We start from the raw sequence: 23,546 nt of genomic DNA on the forward strand, positions 1-23,546 counted from the left end.
CAGTATGACCATGATTCCTCTGAAACCTGTAGGGGAATCCATCCCTAATTCTTCTTAGCTTCAGGTGGTTTGTTGGCAATCTTTAGCATTCCTACACATTTATTCACATAATTTCAGTCTTTGCATTTGTCATGACATGAGGTTCTCCTTGTATTTCTGTGTCTTTACATGGCCATTTTCATACAAGAACATCATTCATAGTGGATTAGGAGCCCACTCTACTCCAGTATATCTCATCTTAACTAATTATATCTGCAATGACCCTATTTCCAAATAAGGTCACATTCTGAGGTACTGGGGCTTAGGACTTCAACATATCTTTTTTGAGGGGGAAAAATTAAAAAGCAATTTTTTAAATGTTTCTTTATTTTTGAGAGAGAGAGAGAGAGAGACAGGGAGGGGCAGAGAGAGAGGAAGACACAGAATCCGAAGCAGGCTCCAAGCTGTCAGAACAGAACCCAACGTGGGGTTCGAACCCAGAAACATTGAGATCATGACCTGAGCCAAAGTTGGATGCTTAACCAGCTGAGCCACCCAGGCACCCCAAGGGGGACAAATTTAACCCACAACTGTACTTTTCCCTGCTCAACTTAAAATATGCATTTTGCATGCATTTATAACCACATCAGACAGTATTACAATTTTTGCCCCACCATAAAACATAATAGGAGGAGAAACAAAAAGGAGAAGAAAAATGTATTTACTCATATTTTTACTCTTTACATTTCTCTTCTTAAATTTTTTTTTTCAATGTTTTTATTTATTTTTGGGACAGAGAGAGACAGAGCATGAACGGGGGAGGGGCAGAGAGAGAGGGAGACACAGAATCAGAAACAGGCTCCAGGCTCTGAGCCATCAGCCCAGAGCCCGACGCGGGGCTCGAACTCACGGACCGTGAGATCGTGACCTGGCTGAAGTCAGACGCTTAACCGACTGCGCCACCCAGGCGCCCCAACATTTCTCTTCTTTTCTAACATGCTAAGATTCCCTCTGTCATCATTTCCTTTCTTTTTTTTATTTAAATTTTTTTCATGTTTATTTATTATTTTGAGAGATAGAGCACAAGCTGAGGTGGGGCAGAGAGAGAGAAGGAGAGAGAATCCCAAGGAGGCTCTATGCTGTCAGCACAGAGCCCAGCATGGGGCTCTGTCTCATGAACTGTGAGATCATGAGCTGAGCCAAAAATCAAGAGCCAGACACGTAACCAGCCCATCCTCCCAGCCACACCTCATCATTTCCTTTCTGTTTAGAAAACTTCTTTAAGGTCCCAAAGTCTCTAACCTTCATCTGAGAATGTGTCATGATTTCTGTTTCATTCCTAAAGGATATTTTTGCTGGATATAGAATTCTAGGTTGACAGTTCTCTTTCGGAACTTGAAAAATGTTGTGTCACTTCATTCTGGCCCTCAGGTTTCCTGAGGAGAAATCCTGTCATTCCAGTTCATTTTCTCCTATAGCATAGGTAAGGTATTCTTCTCTGTCACTCTTTTCAAGATTTTTTCTTGTCTTTAGTTTTTAGAAGTTTGTCTATAGTATGTTTTGATATGAATTTCTTTGGGTTTAACATGTTTGAGGATAGCTCAGCTTCAAGTCTGTGGCTTCATAATGCTGTTTTTATTGTTGTTGTTGTTGGGGGAAGTTGCCTTTTTGTCTAAATTTGAAAGTTTTCAGCCATTATTTCATCAAGTACTTTTTCAGCCCTGCCTTCTTTCTTCTCCCCTTCCAGGACACCAATAACATGAATGTCAAATCTGCTGTTTTAGTCCCAACTTCTTATGGCCTGATGAGAAAGGAAGTCTAGACTCCCCATTCAGTCTTTGCAGCATGGATGGGGTTGAGGCTACAGTTTTTTTTTTGGTGTTTGACTATAGAATATTAGTTTTTGTGTAAGTTTCTGTCTTGCTAGGGTGTCTCTTTCCTAGTCATTTGGCTAGACAGAGCAGGTTTCTGTTGGAGCTGTTTTGTCTGTATCTAGTGGCATTTCTGGGTTGCTAGCATCTTTAGTTCCCACTTTGGGATATATGAGGCAAAAAGAAAACACATGGAATTTATTGTAATGTAACTCAGGTCCCAGTCTCTAACCAGTTGGCCTTCTTTCCACCTTTCAGAGTCTTCTTGTGCTTGTTTTTATATAATGTTCAGGATTTTTAATTATACTTACTGGGAAGAACAGGGAAAAGTGTACCTGTTTCATCTTCCCAGAAGCAGAAATCCCTAATTTATTCTGCTTTTAATCTAGGCACCTTAGGGAACTGTAAAGAAGCATAAAATACAGTCCTTGCCTTAAATCAAGTCTAATAGATAGGATACCAATACTTTTAGAAACACAAATGACAGACCTGTAAAAAGTGTGTAACAGTGGAAGTCCTAGGAGATAAAACATCTTTTCTTCTATCTGCCTTGCCACAGCTTCTTTCTTATATTTCTATTTGGTAATTATTCCATTTAATACTGTTCATTGTTTACATATGTGTCTTGCCTATCTAGATTATAAGTGTCTTCAGCTCTTAGTTGAAACTCAGGATAGTGCTTATCAGTAAAGATTTTTTTTAAACCAGGTTGAGGGGCACCGGGGTGGTTCAGTTGGTTAAGCATCCAACTTTGGCTCAGGTCATGACATCACGGTTCGTGGGTTCAAGCCCCGCATCAGACTCTGTGCTGACAGCTGGGAGCCTGAAGCCTGCTTCATATTCTGTGTCTCCCTCTCTCTTTGTCCCTCCCCTGCTCATGCTCTGTCTCTCTCAACGATAAAATAAACATTAAAAAAAATTTTAACTAGGTTGAAACTCTAGAACTTGTTTTGTTTTGTTTTACTATGTCTGAAAAGATATATCTGAAAATCTTCTGTAACAAAACATCTAGAAATTCTGGATATAGCACACAAACATCCTTTTAAATGCATAACTGAACTCAAAAAAAATAAAGAAAGAAAATTCCAAAGCATCAAATCCAAAGAAGGACCTGAAAACTAAATTGACAAATGAGTTCTAAGATCATGAGCAGTGAGAAGGCACCTTGTCCTTCAGCCTCAGTTTTACATAGGAAAAATGACTACCCTGAGAATTTGTAGTCACTCTTCTTCCTTCACACAGGTTTGGGATTTAAATACATATTTTCTTTATTGTCGGGAAACCTCAAGGTGTAAAATTACCTTAAATTGGTCCAACATTCCTAGAGCCCCAGTATGTATGAGAGAAGCAAAAGTAAATCATCTTTTAAAAAAATGTACTTTCATATATAGGCCCTTGAAGATTTCTGTAGATTGGATGGAGATCATAGTGTGCACAATCAATTCCAACCCCAGAAGAGGAAATAAGCTACCATAAGCAAAAGTCAGGAGAAACCGAAATAAGTATAAATAAGCCTCCCAAATCAGATGCTGAAATATAAAGTAACTATTTAGAAAATATTTAATGAAATGAAGGAGAAAATGAAAATGTGACCAAGGAATAGGAGATTATCAAAAGTGAAATTCCAGATTTGAAAAAGAATCAAAGAATTTCTTTTTTCTTAAATGTTTGTTTGTTTGTTTTTGAGAAAGAGAGCATGTGTGTGTATGCATAGGGGAGGGGCACAGAGAGAGGGAGCAAGAGAATACCAAGTAGGCTCCATGCTCTGTGCAGAGGCCAATGTGGGGCTCCATCCCATGACCCTGGGATCATGACCTGAGCTGAAATCAAGAGTTGGATGCTCAACCAACTAAGCCATCCAGGAACCCCTAGAATCAAAGAACTTCTAACATTGAAAAAAATACTGAAATAAACTCAACAGATAAGTAAAAGTAGATTAGACACAGATGAAGAGAGAATTAATTAAATTGGAAGACAAGTCTAAAGAAATAAAGCATTACAAAGAAATAATACTTCTTTTTGTAGTTCCAAGGGGAAAAATGGCAAAAATGGAAACAGAAGAGATATTCAAAGGGATAGTAGGTGCATATTTTCTTGAAATGATAGAAGACATGATTCCTTAGCTTCAAGGACAATAATTCCCTAGCAGGACAAATTAAATCTTTCTCAGGTTTCTCAGGTATGGCAGATGTGGTAGCTTAGCTCATTCACTATCATTCCAGCCTTCGTCAAGAATTCATTCCTATAATATAAATGAAAAGCTGAAAGTTATATTTCCCATATTTGTTTTGCAGGTAAGTTTCCAGATACATTCAGGTTCTGCCAATCACATGTATTCACATGAGATTGAAATCAAAACCAAGTTAACTTGTGCGGGAGAGAAGTGGTAGTATGTAAGGCATCCATTTACTGTTGTGGATCAAGGGTATGCATCATGGCCCTAGAAACAGGTATGATGACAGCTTCCTGATCTATGAATTATAGCTAAGGTTACAGTATGATGCTGGGTGCAAAGTCCTCCCAGTTCTCTAGCTTCCTAAATGTGAAAAAGAAAAAAAGTTCCTTTGGCAAGATAATTCTGTGGTAGTGTTCAAAGTTTAGAGTCTAAACCTTACTCATTCAGCATTTCGGTTGGAATTGAATATTAAATTCTTTTCTGCTTTAAATAGAGATAGTATCTGCAGTTGAATCCTGATTGTTGCCTATAGAAAAACCATACTAAAATTGCTGAAATCCAAAGACAAAGATCTTAAAATATCCAGAGATAAAAGGCATATTGCTAACAAAGAATAGTCAGCAGACTTACCAACAGCCAAAACAATGGAAGCCAAACACAGACTATTATCTTCAAAGTGCTAAGAGAAATTAACTATCAGCTTCGAATTATATATGCAGATATCTTTCAAAAACAGAGGTAACATAAAGACATTTTGAAACAAACAAAAATGGAGAAAGTTTACCAATATATCTCACTGAAAGATGTTCCCCTGTAAGAATCTCTTTAGCTGGTGGAGAAAAAGTGATAAACCTGTGGGATTATCTGAACAAAATATTGTGACTCTTTAATATCTAATTTGAGAGATTTTTAAATGAAACTAAAGTGGTGGACCAAATAACGTGAGATATGAGGATAATCTTAGTTACATAGTTGCTAAGGTCTTTTTTACTTGGGAAGAAGGTACATACAGTGATTAATTTTAGATTTTACATGTGCATTTTTGGTAACCATTAGAAACAGTGATTGTAATCTAAAAATACTTAATCTAAATTTAATCTAAAAATTTAATCACTAAAAATAGTGATTTTATAGTGACTTTTGAAAACATGAGGGAGTAAATGGAATGATATAAACTGGATCCAAAAAAAATCAGGAAAAGAAGGGTAAAAATGGAAGCAGGGAGGAGTCAGAACAAATACAAAGCAGAAAATAAAGGGTAGAAAAAATTCAAAATATATCAGTAGTCACTTATCAGTGATTTATCAGTCACTTATCAGTCAATATAAATGGACAAAGCTAAGCAACGAAAAAGACTCAAGCAGGGGAAAGAAATCCAGCTATGTGCTACTCATGAGAAGCATGATTAAAACATAAATACACAGTACGTGGCACAGCCACCACAAAAAATACATAGCTTAAAAGTTGCATCTCTTGGGGCGCCTGGGTGGCTCACTCGGTTAAGCATCTGACTCTTGGTTTCGGCTCAGGTCATGACCTCACGGTTCAGGAGTTCAAGCCCTTAGTCAGGCTCCACACTGACAGCATGGAGCCTGCTTGAGATTCTCTCTCCCTCTCTCTGTTCCTCCTCCACATGTTCTCACTCTCTCTCTCCCTCTCTCCCTCTCTCTCTCTCTCTCTCTCTCTCTCTCTCTCTCTCCCTCTCTCTCTCTCTCTCAAAATAAATAAGTAAACTTAAAAAAAAAAAAAAATTGCAGCTCTTTCTCAGCAGGTACCAGTTCTAAATAAGAATGAACTAGGGGCCAAAATGTAAAACCAAAAAAGAAGCAGCTATGTGTGGTTAGTAATTTCTAGTTTAAACTGTAACTGAACACTGTAGCTTCATATGTCTTATTTTATATTATACTTTTCCCATTACTGATAGTTTTGACTTTAATAAAAGACATCCCATAGTTTTTAGTGTCACAAAATGAGAATTTTTCAACAGTATGTTCTAGAAAGTAATATACTAACTGGAGTGAATGTATCTATTTTTTTTTTTTAAAGACTCTTGAAGTGTAATCTTTTTTTTTTTTTAATTTTTTTTTAACGTTTATTTATTTTTGAGACAGAGAGAGACAGAGCATGAGTGGGGAAGGGGCAGAGAGAGAGAGGGAGACACAGAATCTGAAGCAGGCTCCAGGCTCTGAGCTGTCAGCACAGAGCCCGACGTGGGGCTCGAACTCACAGACTGCGAGATCGTGACCTGAGCCGAAGTCAGATGCTTAACCAACTGAGCCACCCAGGCGCCCCTGTTTGTATCTAGTAAGAAGTAGCCTTAAACCTTTCTCTCATGCCTTCACTGTCAAGTGATTAAAACTCTTAAAAGCATAGTATTAGAGTCAGCATGCTGGACTGACAGGTAAACGCTGAAGCGGTTAGAGCTGGTACTGATGCTGTCAGTCTTTAGCACTATCCGCTTAGCTGTGTTTATGCTACAAAAGTGCAACATTAGACACTAGCCAGCTAGTACTGCCACCCTCATGTAACTCCAAAGAGGAAAACAGGATTTGATTAACTAAGTGCACACGTCGTCTTTAAGTTACTCCTGTTGTCCTTGGCTTGGATACAGTGACATGCAGATTTGTGTCTTTAATTACTTTGACTAATACCGTGAATGGACAGCCACACATTCCCTCTTCACCTGACCAGCAATGGCCCCTCAACTGCAGTAGGAAAAAAGAAAAAACAAAAAACCGTTTTGTGTGAAAATGGGTGACAACTGGCACTTAAGATCAGAAAAAGAGTTGCTTATACCTGATGCTTTAAGATGCTGTCTGCCCAAAGCTCTGAAAGACTTTAAGATGAAAGCAATCATACTTACTACAATACTACTGAGTTTTTGTAGAATTTACATTTGATAGTAAAACCTACCTGTTTCATCTTAAAAAAAAAAAAAAACCCACATAAATAACTAATTTTAAAAGAAAGGGATATAAAAACAATATGTGCCACACAAATACTGACTAAAAGAAAGTTGGACTAGCCATTTTAATAACAAAAAAATTAAGGCATTATTTAAAACGAATGCATTTGCTACATTGTTATTAAAAGATTCACCTTACCAGAAAAAAAAAAAGGCAGGTCTAAGTCTTCTATGGAAAATTTTAAGCAAAAATTGACAGAATTACTAAGAAAAATGTATCAGTGTTCCATCATGCTGAGTTATTTTAACATAGTAGCTCTATGAAAAAGGATATAGAGGGGCGCCTGGGTGGCGCAGTCGGTTAAGCGTCCGACTTCAGCCAGGTCACGATCTCGCGGTCCGTGAGTTCGAGCCCCGCGTCGGGCTCTGGGCTGATGGCTCAGAGCCTGGAGCCTGTTTCCAATTCTGTGTCTCCCTCTCTCTCTGCCCCTCGCCCGTTCATGTTGTCTCTCTCTGTCCCAAAAATAAAATAAAAACGTTGAAAAAAAAAATTTAAAAAAAAAAAAAAAAAAAAGAAAAAGGATATAGACAAAATTTGGTAATACAATAACAAGTTGGTTTAATATGTTTAGCAGTTAGAGAGTGCTTGGTCTTCTCAAGCATGCACGGAGTAGTTATTAAATCTACCAGACACTAGTTTTAAAGCAAGGTTCAACAAACTTTAAAGAATTATTATCATACATAACATGTTCTCCAACTATAGTACAGACAGGATTAGCCAAATAGCCCATATATTTGTAAATTTAAAACCACATTTGTAAATACAAGTCAAAAATAGAAATCGTAGTAGAAATATCGTAGTTCATATAAAGTAATCACAGTGAAAGTACTACAAATCAAAGTAAGATATAGCTAAAGTGGTTCTTAGAGGGAAATGCATAGCCTTAGATGAAATAGGCTGAAGAATAATGAACTAAGCATACAACTTCAATAATTAGAAAGTGGATCAATAGAATCAATCCACATAGAAATGAAAAATGGGACTAATGAAGGGCAGAAACTAATGAAAAGAGGAGTGCCTGGGTGGCTTAATCAGTTAAGCATCCGACTTCAGCTCAGGTCATGATCTTGCAGTTCATGTGTCCAAGCACCGCGTTGGGCTCTGTGCTGACAGCTCAGAGCCTGGAGCCTGCTTCGGATTCTGTGTCTCCCTCTCTGACCCCTCCCTGGCGTGCTCACTCTCTCTGTCTGTCTCTCTCTCTCAAAAATAAAAAAGAAACCTAAAAAAATTTTAAATAATGAAAAGAAAACAGATAGAATATTAAAGATTAACATCTTCAATCTAATATTGCTCCCTTCTGAAACCCTGCTAAGACTCCAACGAAGGAATTTATTTATAAAGCATAAATCCACAAGAAGACTGAATAAAATTTTAGAAGCTGGAAAGTAGATGGATTACTGCTAACTGCCTTAAGTAACCCACGAAAGCTGAATTTTAAAGAACCTCCAGTTTACACCAGAATTTTCTAAAATATCAAACATTAGCAGCAACAGACAGTTTGGAAAAGGAGCTAGAAGAGATGTCTAAAATAAAGAAGACTGGTTAAAGCTTTAAGAAGCTGTGAAACGCTTACATCCCCTCACCTACTCCATACCGCTGAACAATTGCAGAAGCCTATAGGTTTATTCTCTGGGAAGGGTGAACAATATCTCTAGATTGGGTCTTGCAGACACAATTGAGCATGTGAATACCATGGTGAAATCAGGGAAATCGGGTGACCTTATGCAAACTGAATGTTGTATATAAAAACCTCTAAGCAGAAAATTGGAAGAATTTTCTTTTAGGGAATATGAGGAGCCTAAAAGACCTAAACATTCTGATATTGGGGGTTCGCTAATAATTGGTCCAGCAAAATAACCCTACAATGAAGGTTACTAGACTAAGGGCCTCAAACATATGTTTAGAGCTTGTGGTCACCTTTTTAGGTTCCCATTCTTCAAAATGAGACGGTGCCAGACATATGATAAATGCAAACAATATGAAACGTAGAGGTCAAAACAAATAATAAGGAAAGAAAAGCAACTTAGAAGAAAACAACTTATGCGTGAAGAAGAAAACTTCAAAAATAACAAAACAACAAATACCATTATTCATATTCCTAGAAATATACTACATCTATGACTCAATAGTAGGATGCAATAAAAAAGGAACATTCAAAGAATCTTCCCCCCCGAAAAGAAGATACTAAAAATATAATACAATGATAAACTGAAGTGAATGGTTTGAAAGATACAGTCAAAGAAGCTACTGGAATTCCTTCTCCACTGTGACTGCATTATGGTCCATCATCCCTCATCCACCAGCAAGAATCTACCACAGGAAAGGCCTACTAAACCCATGGTATGGTCCAGAGTAAACAGGACAGCATGAGATCTCAGGGCCCTTGGGCCCAATCACCACCACTGCTGTGGAGAAACAGTGAAGTGTTTCCTCAAGTCCGTGGGCTTCCTGGCAGAAAGGGCAGAAGCAAAGACAGATGGACACACAGACACACACACACACACACACACACCTGGGTGCCATTAGGCTGATGAGAAAGAAATGGAGAAGAGATTCGGTAGAAATATTACTGGGCTGGATAGAAGGGCCAACATTGAAAAAGGGGAGAGGACAGTGCAGATAAAATGGAAGGGAGGGAATCATCACCAAAATTATTCAAGAAAAGATCCTATACATGAAAGACATGAATGATTGCATTGGAAAAACCCAGTGGCCGTTCACAATGGGTGGAAATAAATCCATGCCAGTTTCAGAATTCTAAGACAAAGAAGATTCCACAAATTTATAGAGTTAGAAGGCATATAATACTTACAAAGGATCATGAAGCAGAATGGTTTAGGACTCATCAAAACAAAAGTGGCAGCTGGAATTACAGAATTCTAACCTAGGATCTTGTAGTCAGCCAAACTACCAATGAAATGTGATGACAAAATACATCTTCTTATATTTGAATTCTCAAAAGAAATAGCCTATAAACTATTACTCAGAAACCTACTGAAGGATGTATTTGACCAAAGTGAGAGAGTAAGCCAAAAAGGAGGAAGACATGAAATTCAAGATGGGAAATCCAGCATCGAGAGAGGTAAAGGCAATTCCCAAGGTGAAGAGGAAGGGAAGGGATTTCTTAGATGATAGCCATATGCTAGTCAGGAAGGCAGTCCAGAATGAAGCACTGTAACTCCAGATACAGATGTGTTGCGAGCCTTCTGTATTATACATTCTTGTGTCTGATGATAATGGGTAGTTTGTCCCCAGAATCTTATCTGTACTTAGTTTATAGGGACTATGTGCTGATGAAATTCTTGCTCTCTCCTGTGTACCCTGCTACCTGGATAACCAAAGACGTTCATTTCACCCCACAGAAGAATTTTGCTTTGAACTACTGCTGAGAGCTGAAGATTGGCCCTGGTAAGTAAGCTTAGAAGGAGAAAATGGAGAGTACTCTACTCCCACTGGTCATATTCTGTCACATCTCAGCTCCTGACCCACACTGATACGCTGTCAGATGCCTTCACTGTGTTGAGCCCTGTTAACTGGGACTCATTCTTGCCTCCCCTAAATGGGGTTATGATAAACTCTTTGAAAAGCTGAAGACATCATCTTCTCAGAGATGTTCATCAAACAATGACAATAATACTTTTTCCATGCACAGCCAGGTTTATGCTTTCCTGATGGTTTTTAAATTATTTTTTCATTGATTTATATACAAATACTTACAGTTAAAATAAGAAAATATTTGAGAAAATCTATTCTTGTCACTCACCATATTAAAAAATAAAGGAGAAAAATATGTGAAGATAGCAATAGATTTAGAAAAAGCATTCTATAAAATTCAACACCTATTTACAATCTAAAAACAAAATAAATCCCTTTATAAATGACTAATAGAAGGGAACTTCTTAACCCGTAAACTCTACAGCATCTAACACATTTAGGCATGAAATGTTAAAAGAAATTTCTCTTCAAAATGGAGACTAAAACAGGAGTATATATTATCACCACTTCTATTCAACATTTTACTGGTTGAAGCCCTGTCCAACATAGTATTTGCAAATGACATGATCGTGTACAGAAAATGTCATAGGACACGTACCAAAAAACTGGAAGCAGTAAGTTGGAATTCAACAAGGTCATGAAATTCAGATGAATATTCAAAAATCCTATTTCTATGTACTAGCAGTGGAACAATTGAGAAGTGAAATTTCAAAAGTACAATTTCCAGTAGCATCAAAAAGCATCAGATGTTTAGGAACTAAATTTAGCAACAGTATGCAAGACCTGCGTATGGGAAACTACAGTGAACAGTTTTTTGCTGAGAGAAATTAAATAAGATCTAAATAAATGGAGAGATGCACCATTTTCATGGATTAGAAAACTCAATATTATTAAGATGTCTGTTCTCCCCAGCTGATCTATAGGTTTAATCAATCATAATCAAAATCTCTACAGGATTTTTGGTAAAAATTGAGAATCTGATTCTGAAATTTGCATGGGAATGCAAAGAATCTAGAAGAACCAAAACAGTTTTAAAAAAGAACAAAGTTAGAGGACTTACGCTTCTTGATTTGCTCTGTGTTACACTAATCAAGACAATGTGGTATTGGTGGTAAGAATAAAATACAGATCAATAAAAACATCCACATATAGACCACTCATCAATACTGACCTGATGTTAAGTAAACATCCAAAGGTAATTCTTTTGGAGAAAGGATACTCTTTTCAATAAATTGTGTTGAAACAACTGTATATTCTCATTTTAAAAAGTGAACTTAAGGGCACCTGGGTGGCTCAGTTGGGTAAGCATCCTACTTCGGCTCAGGTCATGGTCTCACAGTACATGGGTTTGAGCCCCACCTCAGGCTCTGTGCTGACAGCTCAGAGTCTGGAGCCTGCTTCAGAGTCTGTCTCCCTCTCTCTCACTCTCTGTGCCCCGCCCCCCCCTCCCCCCCCCCCCCCGCTTGTGTTCTCTCTCTTTGAAAAATAAACATTTAATAAATAAATGAATTTAAACTCATGCCATTATAAAAATTTCTAGAATTGAATCATATCCCTAAATATTTAAGCTAAAATTATAAAACTTCCAGAAGAAAGTGTAGTTTTTGCAGCCTTTGGTTAGGTGAAGTTATTATATAGGACACAAAAAGCTATAATGAAAAAATTTGTAAGTTGAACTTTATCAAAATAACAAATTTTTATTCTTCAAAAGACATTGTTAAGAAAATGAGAGGCAGGGGTGCCTGGATGGCTCAGTCGGTTAAACATCTTAATCTTGATTTTTGCTCAGGTCATGATCTCATGGTTTGTGAATTTGAGCCCCATTTCAGGCTCTGAGCTGACAGGGTGGAGCCTGCTTGGGATTCTCTCTCTCCCTCTCTCTCTTTCTCTGCCCCTTGCCTATGCGTGCACATTTGCTCACTCTCTCTCCCTCTCTCTCAAGATAAATAAACTTAAAATAGTAATAATAAAATAAAATGAAAGGCAAATCACAAACTTGGAGAAAATACAACATACATATATCCAACAAAGGACTTAACGTCTAGAATATATAAAGAAGTGTTGCAATTAAAAAAAGAACTCTTAGAACTCAAGAAAGCAAATATTTTTTTTAAATAGGCAAAGATTCAACAAACACTGTATTGAAGAAGATAATATGGATGGCAAATAGCATATAAGATGTTCAATAACATTAGTCACTAGGGAAATGCAAATCAAAACCACGATGAGATACCACTAACACCTACAAAGAACAACTAAAAGGAAACAAACAAAAACCGATGTTATACCAAGTGTTGGTGAGGATGTAGAACTAAAAACATACACTGCTGGTGGGAATGTAAAATGATACACACTTAGGAAAACAGTTTAACAGTGCCTTAAAAAGTGTAACATTCACCTGCCATTCAGTACAGGTGTTCCTCTCCTAGCTTTTTACTGAAGAGAAATGAAAACATATGTTCATACAAAAACTTACAATGAAAACATATGTTCATACAAAAACTTACTTGTCAATGTTCGTAGCTATTTTATTATAGAAAAAAACTGGAAACAACATAAATGTCCACCAACATTCGGACGGACAAACAAATTGTGGCTTATCCATACAATGGAATACTACTCAGCAATAAAAGGAAATGAAGTAGTGATACACATAACAACATGGGTGAATTTCAAAATAATTATGCCAAGTGAAAGAAGCCATACAGTGAAGATCTACTGTATTATTCCCTTTACATAACATTCTAAAATATGCAAACTATGCTTTTGGAGATGGTGGATATGTTTGTTATCTTGATTGTAGTGTAACTTTCATGGGTATATACAGATGTACTGATCAAATGTACACTTGAAATATATTCAGTTTAACATAAACCAGTGATACCTCATTGAAGCTGTAAAAAATATATAAGCTATTGTTCTTGTTTTGGGTAACTCACCAAGCTTCAGTTTTCTCATCAGTGATGTGCAAAGAATAATACCTGCTTCACAGGGTTTATTTGAAGATTTTACTCATATGCTTGTGTATCTAATTTACTATGGTGCCTACCTGACACATAGCAAGTAACTCAGTCAATGTTAATTCTGTTCCAGCATCCCCCTGCCTCTTCCAGAGGACTGATACAGTCCGTCAGATTACTTTCTTGAAGCACATAGCAATCAAATGGCACATTCTTTCTCATTTTTTTAATAGCTAAATCTAGTCTGCAAATGTATTAGAGAATTTAATAGATAGGTTTGCTTTTAATACTAACAAAAACCTTTCCTTCTCGGGGCACCTAGGTGGCTCTGTTGGTTGAGTGTCCAGCTTCGGTTCAGGTCATGATCTCATGGTTTGTGGGTTCAAGCCCCGCATAGGGCTCGCTGCTGTCAGTGCAGAGCCTGCTTCCGATCTTCCGTCTCCCTCTCTCTCTGCCCCTCCCCCGCTTGTGCTCTCTCACTATCAAAAATAAACATTAGAAAAACCCCCCAAAACCAAAAAACCTTTCCTTCTCGTGAAAGTGATGGCTTCAAGCTCTGATGATGACAGGAGTTGACACAATTTCATTTTGCTTTCCCTTTTTTTCCCCACAGGGTTTATCCATGGCTCAGAGGACTAGGTTATACATCTTTGGGCATATTTTTATTGGGATTTCTGTTATGGAACATAGATAACATATTTTGTGATTCACTGAGGTAAGATGTGCATCTTTTTCAATCTTTGAGAAATATTTTTAGAAACAGTCTATAAGCAGAGAATTTCATAGGCATATAGAATTATTAGTGCCACTAAGTGAATTTTTGCCATTGTTGAATTTAAAAGTATGTACAGCACAATAAGGTTAAATTCTGAGAACACTTTTTTAATTAACCTAAAAATTTGGACCCAAGACTATTTCATAACATCTGTAGGGATTTTTTTGTGTGCACATCACAGAGCTATAGAGTTAATCAGATGTTAATTAGGCCTTTGAAATCTGCCTAATCTGTGTTGAAAGTGTTGAAGAAATAAGAATGATTTGTAAGAAGCATGGGATATATATGTGTATAATTTTGTACCTTAATATACTTAATGTTCTTTTCTAAGGCAAGCATTCCTTTTACCATCTTGTCAGCTATTTGTATTGACTAAAGTTTGAATTTTGGGTCTCTGGATCCTAGTCTGTCATTAAGATACTATATTTCTGGGCCTCAGTTTCCATAAAGTGAACTTGTTAAATAGGTTTAAACTAGCGGGTCCTTCCAATTCAAAATTCTGTGCCCTAAAGTTTTGCATAAACACATATATTGAATAGCACCAGGGAGAGGCAATTAGCAAAATTCAGACTGTGAGAAATCTATAGGATGAATACCTGGTTTCTGCAGCATCAGTTGCAGAGGGGGCAAAAAAGGGAGGAGAGACATATAGATTAAAAGAGACCTAAGAGATTTACGGTATCAACCAAATACAATGGTTGACTTGTTTTGAATCTTGATTTAAGCAGACAAACTGTAAAAAAAAAAAAAAAAATTCTAAACTTACAAGACAGTTGGAAGTTTGATCAGTAATTGAATATTTGGTGATATTAAGAGATTAATGTTAATATTTTATATGTGAAAATAGTATTATGGTTAAGTTTTAAAGAGCTTTTAATCTTTTAGAGACACATACTAAAATATTTAGAGTTAAAATACAATATCTGGGATTTGCTTCAAAATATAGAAGGGGAGAAGCAGATGAGAGTTTAGATGATTGGCTGTTAGTTACAAGTATTGAAGCTGGATAATGGGTACATTATTATTTTGCCTATTGTTGCACATGTTTGAAATTTTCCATAAAATAATAAAAATAATAAAAAGTTAAATAAGTAAATTTAGATTTTAAATGTATGTAAATAAACAAGTAATATACCTAGCTTAGAAAACTAAGGTCTGAGTGAGTAGTTCTGAATCAGTAATATACATCAGAAGCCCTATTAGAGCATTTACACTGCTGAGATAAGTCATCATCTTCTGGGTGAAAGCCACCAAAAAATAAAGTAAGTTCTTAGAGATGGTAATTGTCTCAAAAATTTATGGGCTATGTAGAAAAATAGTTTGGTGTTTAACATTGATTTTCTCCCTTCTAATAATGAGAATGTTAATATGGTACACACTTAATCAAAAGATCTAGAATCTGAGACTCAGCTGTGCCACTTGGCTGAGTGATTTAGGCAACTTGGTCTCTGAATTTTAGTTCCTCATCTGTAGAGCAAAGCTAATAATAGCTACCTCAATGTCTCACCTAAGTAGTGAAATAATATTTACAAAAGCACTTCGTAGACTGTACAGTGCTCATCTAAGATGACGGTTGTATGTAGGCCAAGGAAAAGCATGTGTCTGGTTTCTTGACTGAATAGCTAAGTAGACTAATGTTTCCCAAATTGTGTTCCAGGAAACACTAGTTCCATAAAATGTTAGTAAGATACTACATTACAAAAGGGTTCTGTGCATTAGTTCATTACCTGAAAAAAAATGAAAATAAACTCTTACAGTTATGATAGGACTTTTCAAAGCCTTTATTCTGTTAATACATACTGCAGTTTCCAAGAGGGCAATAAACTATGTACCATTTCCCGCATTTTTTTTGAACACAGCATCATTTCTTCATGGAACTTCTGCTAGGAATGCTGTTCCTCAAAACACACTTTGGAAAACAATGTGGCAGACTACAGCAGACTTAAGGAAATTAAATAATTGCCATGTTTCAGAGTCACATTTCAAAATGTTCATAGGCTGTCAGCATTAGTTGCTAACTATTAAAAAAAAAAAGATAATAACATGGTGATTTCTTCCCTCCACTTTTCACAGGAACTTTCGAAAGAAGATGCCACCTATCATAGGTGTTGCCACACAGTTTCATGCATGGTGGCATATTTTAACTGGCCTTGGTTCTTATCTTCACATCCTTTTCAGGTAGGAAATAGAGACTGTTTTAGCATAGTGTTGAAGTATTTATTCTCTTACTCTTCAAAAAGAATGGTGTAGATATAAAAAGACAAAATCAGGAACTTATGTTCCAGCTTTGCCTCTGCCACTGGATGACCTTAGGCAAGTCCCTTCCTCTCTCTCAAGCTTAGTTTTCTCATCCTTAAATTAAATTTTTTTTTCATGTTTATTTACATATTTTGAGGGAGATAGAGCATGGCGCATGGGCAAGCGGGAAAGGAGCAGAGAGTGGGGTCAAGAGACTCCCAAGCAGGCTCCACACTGTCAACACAGAGCCTGACGCAGGGCCGGATCTCATGAACCGTGAGGTCATGACCTGAGCCAAAATGAAGAGTCAGACGCTTAACCAACTGAGCCACCCAGGCGCTCCAAGTTTTCTTACCCTTAAAAGTGAGATAGTTGTACTAACTCACCTTGACATATGATCTACATTTTAGAGCAAGTAGGATATAAACATTTCCATTTCATGTCGATCAACATATCTTTGTTTATAGAGAACAAACTTAGAGGGGAAAAAGCAGCCAGATCCCCTGAGTAGGAGCCTGGGAAAGTATGAGTATCAGAAGTCCCCAGCTTAATTTGTCTCCTTCCCTGAAATAAGTTGGTTGCCATTTCTCTTCCCCTGCTCCCCTATCAAATGATTGTTGGAGGTCAATCATTTATAACAAAAATGAAGTTAGAATTCTCTCTGATCACCCTATTCAAATAATACCTCCATATCACTCTGTCTCCCCTTACCAGGCCTCATTGTTCTTCAAAGCATTTATAAGCAGTTATATATATTTACTTGTTTGCCTCCCCCAGCTAGATGTTAAGTTCCTTGAGAGCGGAGACTTTATCTTACTCACTGCTACCCTCTCAAATGCTTAGAACAATACCTTTCAGATAGCAAGCACTCAGTATATATTGTTAAATAATTGAATGAATGAGTGTGTATCTATTGGTCTCTTTACTGGGGGTCAGACTATGTTTAATTTCAAATTCTTATTAAGAGTTGAGATAGCTGAAATAATTCTAGAAAGGGGAAGAAAATCTTCCTTTGAATCAATGTGAAAATTTGTAGAAAACCTGCAAAATAACATCTGCATCTCACCTCTCTGGAGATCAACTTATTTAGGTATCCTGAATTATCTAAAATATATCTACTAGTAGTAGCCACCTAGGTGGCTTAGTCAGTTAAGCATCTGACTTCTGCTCAGGTCATGGTCTCATGGTCCATGAGTTCAACCCCCATGTCGGGCTCTGTGCTGGCAGCTCAGAGCCTGGAGCCTGCTTTCAATTCTGTCTCCCTCTCTCTGCCCCTCCCCCGCTCACACACACATGCACATGCTCGCTCTCTCTCTCTCTCAAAAACAAACATTAAAAAAATGTTTTTTTAACGTAACTACCTGTGAATTATAGAAAAGGAACTTCTGGACAGCTAAATAAGAATCATTGAATTAATGCTGTGAAGAGCTCAAGGTTATTAATCATGGAAGAGCTCTTAAACTTTGGCTGTAAGTATATTTATTTTACATTTTGCCACTTGTTACTACATTGATTATTTGGATTCTCAGCTCGTAGCACATTAAAAATATCCAATTTAAAATGGAAGGGATAGGAAATGTATGGTAAATCGATAGGTGCTAGAAAAAGAGAAACAAGAATAACTGTAGAATGAGCCTGAGAATTAAAACTTAGCACCTTAACACTGCCCTTGGGACTACGCAAGGACATTACTGCAGTGTAATATAGTATAGTAGTAAATTTCTATAATAAATACTGAAGAGGAGGTGAAAGCATACTTATCATATTGTTTTTTCCTTTTACACCTTCCCCTTTCCACCTCCCTTTCACTTTCTCCTTCTCTACTCCTGGTATGGAAAACCAGGGTAATGAGGGGGAAGAAGTGCTGTGCAGAGATGGCAGCATTCAGTGTCCTAAGAATGAGGAAAAAGGGGTCGGTGGTAGCAGCCTGCTGAGCTTCCAAGAAAACATGGTGGTGACGGGGAAGTGGCAGCTGTGTGGGGCAAGGAAGCAGAGTGATGAGGGGAAGTGATGTGGTGGGGTGGGTGGAGGAGGCGGCTGGAGTTAGGAAATGGGTTACACTGAACAAGTAAATCAATTAATTAAACATTAAGTAAATATATTGAGGATAACAAAAGCCTGATTTCTCCACTCTCTCAGAAGGGATTTACAAATACTGAAAGAGGGAAAGCTAGAAAGAACCTTGAGGGGGTTAGATTGGAATTAAAAGTATTAGTATGAACTCAGGAGTATGTGACACACACATGTTCACACAGATATGGAACAAGTTGGATGTGTATGTGTTGTATAGATTATAAATATATATGTATACATATGTTTACACATACATGCATTGCCTAGCTCTGTGAACCCTGTGAAGGCTGAAAGGCAAGCAAGCTTTGGCCTGTTAATAAACCTGAGGTAGTTTGAATGTTAAAATTAAACAGCGAGAGTTTCAAGTTACACCCACCGAATAAAGTGAGAATCTGTGAGTACATACGAATATGAATGAACGAGAAGGGAAAGCTCTTCCTTACAAAAAAATGCTAACTAACAAATGTAGAAGGAGCAACGGACACGAACGATCACCATTTGGCAACTATCTTAGGGACAGTTGATACGTATAAGTTATCAATGGAGGCTCTGGCTGACAAGTGGGAGTAGGATGAGGAACACATATTTGTGTAATTTAGAATATCTCCCCATGAAATACTAATACAAAGGGGAAAATGGTTACTTTACAGTGAAGAAAATTGGTAGCAGCCACCTTGACCATGCATTTAAGTTAACATCACCCATGATGGAGCAAGTCATTAGAGTATGTCTCCTGATACAAGGCACTGAAATGAGCTCAGGTCATTTCTGTAGTGTTCCTGCCAAAAAAGCCTGGCTTGGGTCTGGGTATGAGGAAATATTGCTGGGCCTATGATGCAGGTCCTTCTACAGAATGAAAGTCTTATACTTTGTAGGACTGTCAAGTTTGTGAGACAAAGAAAGACTGAAGAACTGTTCTAGCTATAAAAAGATTTTTAAGACATGAAAACTAAATGCAATTCATGTTTGTGTACAGCAACCTGGATCAGAAAGGAAGAAAGAAATTATTGGGACAGTCAGCAAAATTGGAATGAATTCTTGAGTTGGATGTTAGCCTTGTATTAATGTTAATTTCCTGACTGGGAGGGTTGTATTGTAATTTAGGAGACTGTCCTTGTTTTATGGTGGTACACATTAGGATATTTAGGTGATGGGCATCATGTCATACAGCGACTCTATAGGATATGTTTATACACTTGATCATAGGTGCATTTGTGTGTGTGTGTGTGTGTGTGTGTGTGTGTGTGTGTGTGTGTGTGTAAAACAAATGTGGTTAAATGATAGCAATTGGGTCATCTGGGAGAAGGGGATACAGGAATTCTTCAGACCAATCTTGCAACTTTCCTAGAAGTTTGAAGCTATTTTTAAATTTAAAAAATTAAAAAAGAGGAAGGCCTCCAGATCATGGTTTTGTTTTGTTTTGAGATATTTGTAGTATAAATAAGCCAAGAGAAAACTGATCATCTAACTGGTAATCAAAAAATGCCTTCTAAAACAGTAGGTTATCCATTTTTGTGAATAAAAATACATATATGGACTAAATATACATATATGCTTATAAATGCTTACTGTCTTTGTAAGGATATGTTAACCAGTAGGTACCAGCAGTTATCTCTGGGCCGCAGGTCACAGCTAGGAGACAGACTCTCTTTTTCCTGTTTACTCTTTAGTACTGTTCAGATTTTTCACCAAATGATTGTATTACCTTTTTAAAAACAATCATTTAGTGGTGCCCAGGTGGTTCTGTCGGTTAAGCATCCGACTTCGGCTCATGTCATGATCTCACAGATCGTGAGTTCGAGCCCCACATCAGGCTCTGTGCTGACAGCTCAGAGCCCGGAGCCTGCTTAGGATTCTGTGTCTCCCTCTCTCTCTGCTCCTCGCCCCCCTCCTTGTGCACACTCTCTCTCAAAAATAATAAACATTAAAAAGTTTTTTAAAAGAAAAAATAATAATTTAAAAATAAAGCAATGATATATATATACATATATATGCATATATGTGTGTGTGTATATATATATATGTGTGTGCATATATATATGTGTGTGTGTGTGTGTGTGTGTGTGTGTATATATATATATTTAATGTTTATTGTATATTTGAGAGAGAAATAGGCTCCAGACTCTGAGCTGTCAGCACAGACCCCAGCGCAGGGCTCAAACTCATGACCCGTGAGATCATGACCTGAGCTGAAGTCGGACACTTAACCGACTGAGCCACCCGGGCACCCCAACAATGAAGATATTTTTTATATCTATTAAGTGAGCTCTATAGTATTTTGAAATTCCCTCCTGTATTCTTTAGTTGCAGTGAAATGGCATGATCATGTATTACTTGTCAGTGTAAACTGATGTAACCCATTTGGAAAGGAATTCAACACTGTATGTGTTTGTGAAAATAAAATATTTATTTTATATTTTTTATCCCAGGTATTCTATTCCTTAGAACTTATCCTAAAGAAATAACCCAGAAAAATGAAAATGTGTGTGTAAACCCAAATATGTTTATCACAGTATTACTTAATTAGCAAAGCAACAATAATAGTAGAAGAAAAATAAAACACACTATCCAATAAGGTAGAATTTTAAAGTAAATTATAGTATATCTTTTATTCAGCTATTTAAAATTATAAATATGAGGGGCGCCTGGGTGGCTCAGTCGGTTAAGCAGCTGACTTCGGCTCACGTCATGATCTCACAGCCCGTGAGTTCGAGCCCCACGTCGGGCTCTGTGCTGAGCGCTCAGAGCCTGGAGCCTGTTTCGGATTCTGTGTCTCCCTCTCTCTGACCCTTCCCCGTTCATGCTCTGTCTCTCTCTGTCTCAAAAATAAATAAATGTTAAAAAAATTTTTTTTTAATTATAAATATGAAAATTCTATAGCAACATAGAAAGATATTAGGATTACTTGGGTTTTTAAGTGAAACAAACTAAAATCATATATAGGTAATTATTAACCGTGTGTAAAAGTTAATTTGTGTGGGGACAAAGGTTAAAGTAAATACAGAAAAAAAGGAAGCATTTTGACTATATTTGGTGGCAGGTTTTGACTTTTTTTTGTTTTGTTTTATGTTAATGTTAAAATATTTTACTTTGACTTTTTTTTTAAGTTTATTTATTTATTTTGAGAGAGAGAGAGAGAGCAGGGGAGGGCAGGGGCAGAGAGAGGGAGAGAGAAAGAATTTTAAGCAGGCTCCATGCTGTCAGTGTAGAGCCCAATGCGGAGCTCGAACTCACAAACCATGAGATCATGACCTGAGCCAAAATCAAGAGTTGGATGTTTAACCAACTGAGCCACCCAGGCATCCCTACTTTGATTTTTTTTTTTTAAGGAGGCAGGGAAGGTAGAATATGTTTTAGACATATTTCATCCTAAATAACTAAAATAAAATAAGTGTGGATATTTATTTTTGAGAGAGAGAGAGAAAAAAAACAGGCAGAGGAAGGTGAGAGAGAGAGGGAGGAAGACACAGAATCCGAAGCAGGCTCCAGGCTCTGAGCTGTCAGCACAGAGGCCGACGCGGGGCTCGAACTCACGGAGCTATGAGATCATCACCTGAGCCGAAGTCAGACACTTGACCAGCTGAGCCACCCAGGTGCCCCAAGACTGTATACAGCAAGTAAATAATGTGGCTCAACATTGTTACACAGTTATAAAGTGATGGAGCAACGATTTGAGCTCAGATATTTTTACTTCACTGTGTCAACTCTTTGAAATAAACACATGTACAGTAGTCTTAAAGGGCACACGTGTTATTACATTCTCAAATCATCCCTCTGAAATATTATTTGCATGCTTCATTCAATGACATAGCCATAGAATCAAAATTTCCATAACTGAGGCTTAAGTATCCAAACTTCTTGGGGCACCGGGGTGGCTCAGTCTGTTGAGCACAACCACTCTTGATTTCGGCTCAGGTCATGATCCCAGGGTTGTGGGATTAAGTTCTGCATTGGGCTCCACACTGAGCTTGGAACCTGCTTAAGATTCTCTCTCTCCTCCTTTGACCCTCTCCCCACTCATGCTCTCTCTACAAAAATTTAAAATTAAAAAAAAAAAAATCCAATCTCATTTTCAGCTGTTACTTATTTTAGATATTTCAAAAAAAATTTTAATGTTTATTTATTTTTGCGAGAGACAGAGCATGAGCTGGGGAGGGACAGAGAGAGACACAGAATCCGAAGCAGGCTCCAGGCTCTGAAATGACAGCACAGAGTCCAACATGGGGCTCGAACTCACGGACTGCAAGATCATGACCTGAGCTGATGTCCAATGCTTAACTGACTGAGCCACCCAGGCACCCCCAGATGTTACTTATTTTAAAGGCTACTATGAGGAAGGCTTTCTGTTACCTTCCTGATTATTTCATACCTGTATTGTAATCCTCTTAGAGCTGATATAACCACTTCCAAAATATTCTAAGAATACTCTCCTTTAATCCTGGCTACCATATATCTTCAGAGATGAAGCTGGCAATTATGATATGAATCATCAAGCATGAGCTGAATGCTCCCTGCTAAACTACAAACATCTTGAGGTCACAGTCTGAGAGTGATCATTTCTCTGTCTTCCTTAGTATCTTGCCAAGTGTTCTGCATAGAGTAGGTGCTCGAAAAAAATGGTTGCTAAATGAACAAAAGAATCTACCAATGTTGCTTTTTCTTTGTATGTACAGAGGCACTATGGTTAAATTTGTCAGTAAGCCAGTTTGCATGAATTAAATATTAATCTGAAGAGCTTTTCCCCCTCCCCTTTTCTTTCAGTTTGTATACAAGAACTCTTTACCTGAAATACAGGCCAAAAGTGAAGGTATGCTCCCTTCCTAGGGGTGTGTGTGCGTGCGTGCATGCATGTTGGGGCAGGGGAGGGTATTGGGAGGATGGGACAGAGATGGGAGAAGCGAGTGGGTGGAAAAGTAGTAGAGAGAGTACAGGCTTTGGAACCAGATGCCCTTGAATCTTAGGTCTTCCACGTACTGCTCTATGACCTTGGGCACGTCTGTTGTCTCTAAGCCT

The 23,546-nt window shown here is 37.6% G+C and overlaps 1 protein-coding gene across 2 annotated transcripts in view; it reads left to right on the forward strand.

The window, feature by feature from the left end:
• The window catches only part of ACER3 (alkaline ceramidase 3), a 181,359-nt gene that overhangs the window by 147,740 nt on the left and 10,073 nt on the right, over positions 1–23,546 (forward strand). For both annotated transcript variants that reach the window (XM_025928583.2, XM_086678376.1), the window contains 3 exons: positions 14,061–14,162; positions 16,296–16,400; positions 23,295–23,340. In XM_025928583.2, the coding sequence (XP_025784368.1) occupies positions 14,061–14,162; positions 16,296–16,400; positions 23,295–23,340 (253 nt within the window). The remainder of the gene's footprint in view (positions 1–14,060; positions 14,163–16,295; positions 16,401–23,294; positions 23,341–23,546) is intronic.

The sequence above is a fragment of the Puma concolor genome, chromosome D1, assembly GCF_028749965.1.
Source record: "Puma concolor isolate L17-30 chromosome D1, mPumCon1.1.hap2, whole genome shotgun sequence".
NCBI classification, from domain to species: Eukaryota; Metazoa; Chordata; class Mammalia; order Carnivora; family Felidae; genus Puma; species Puma concolor.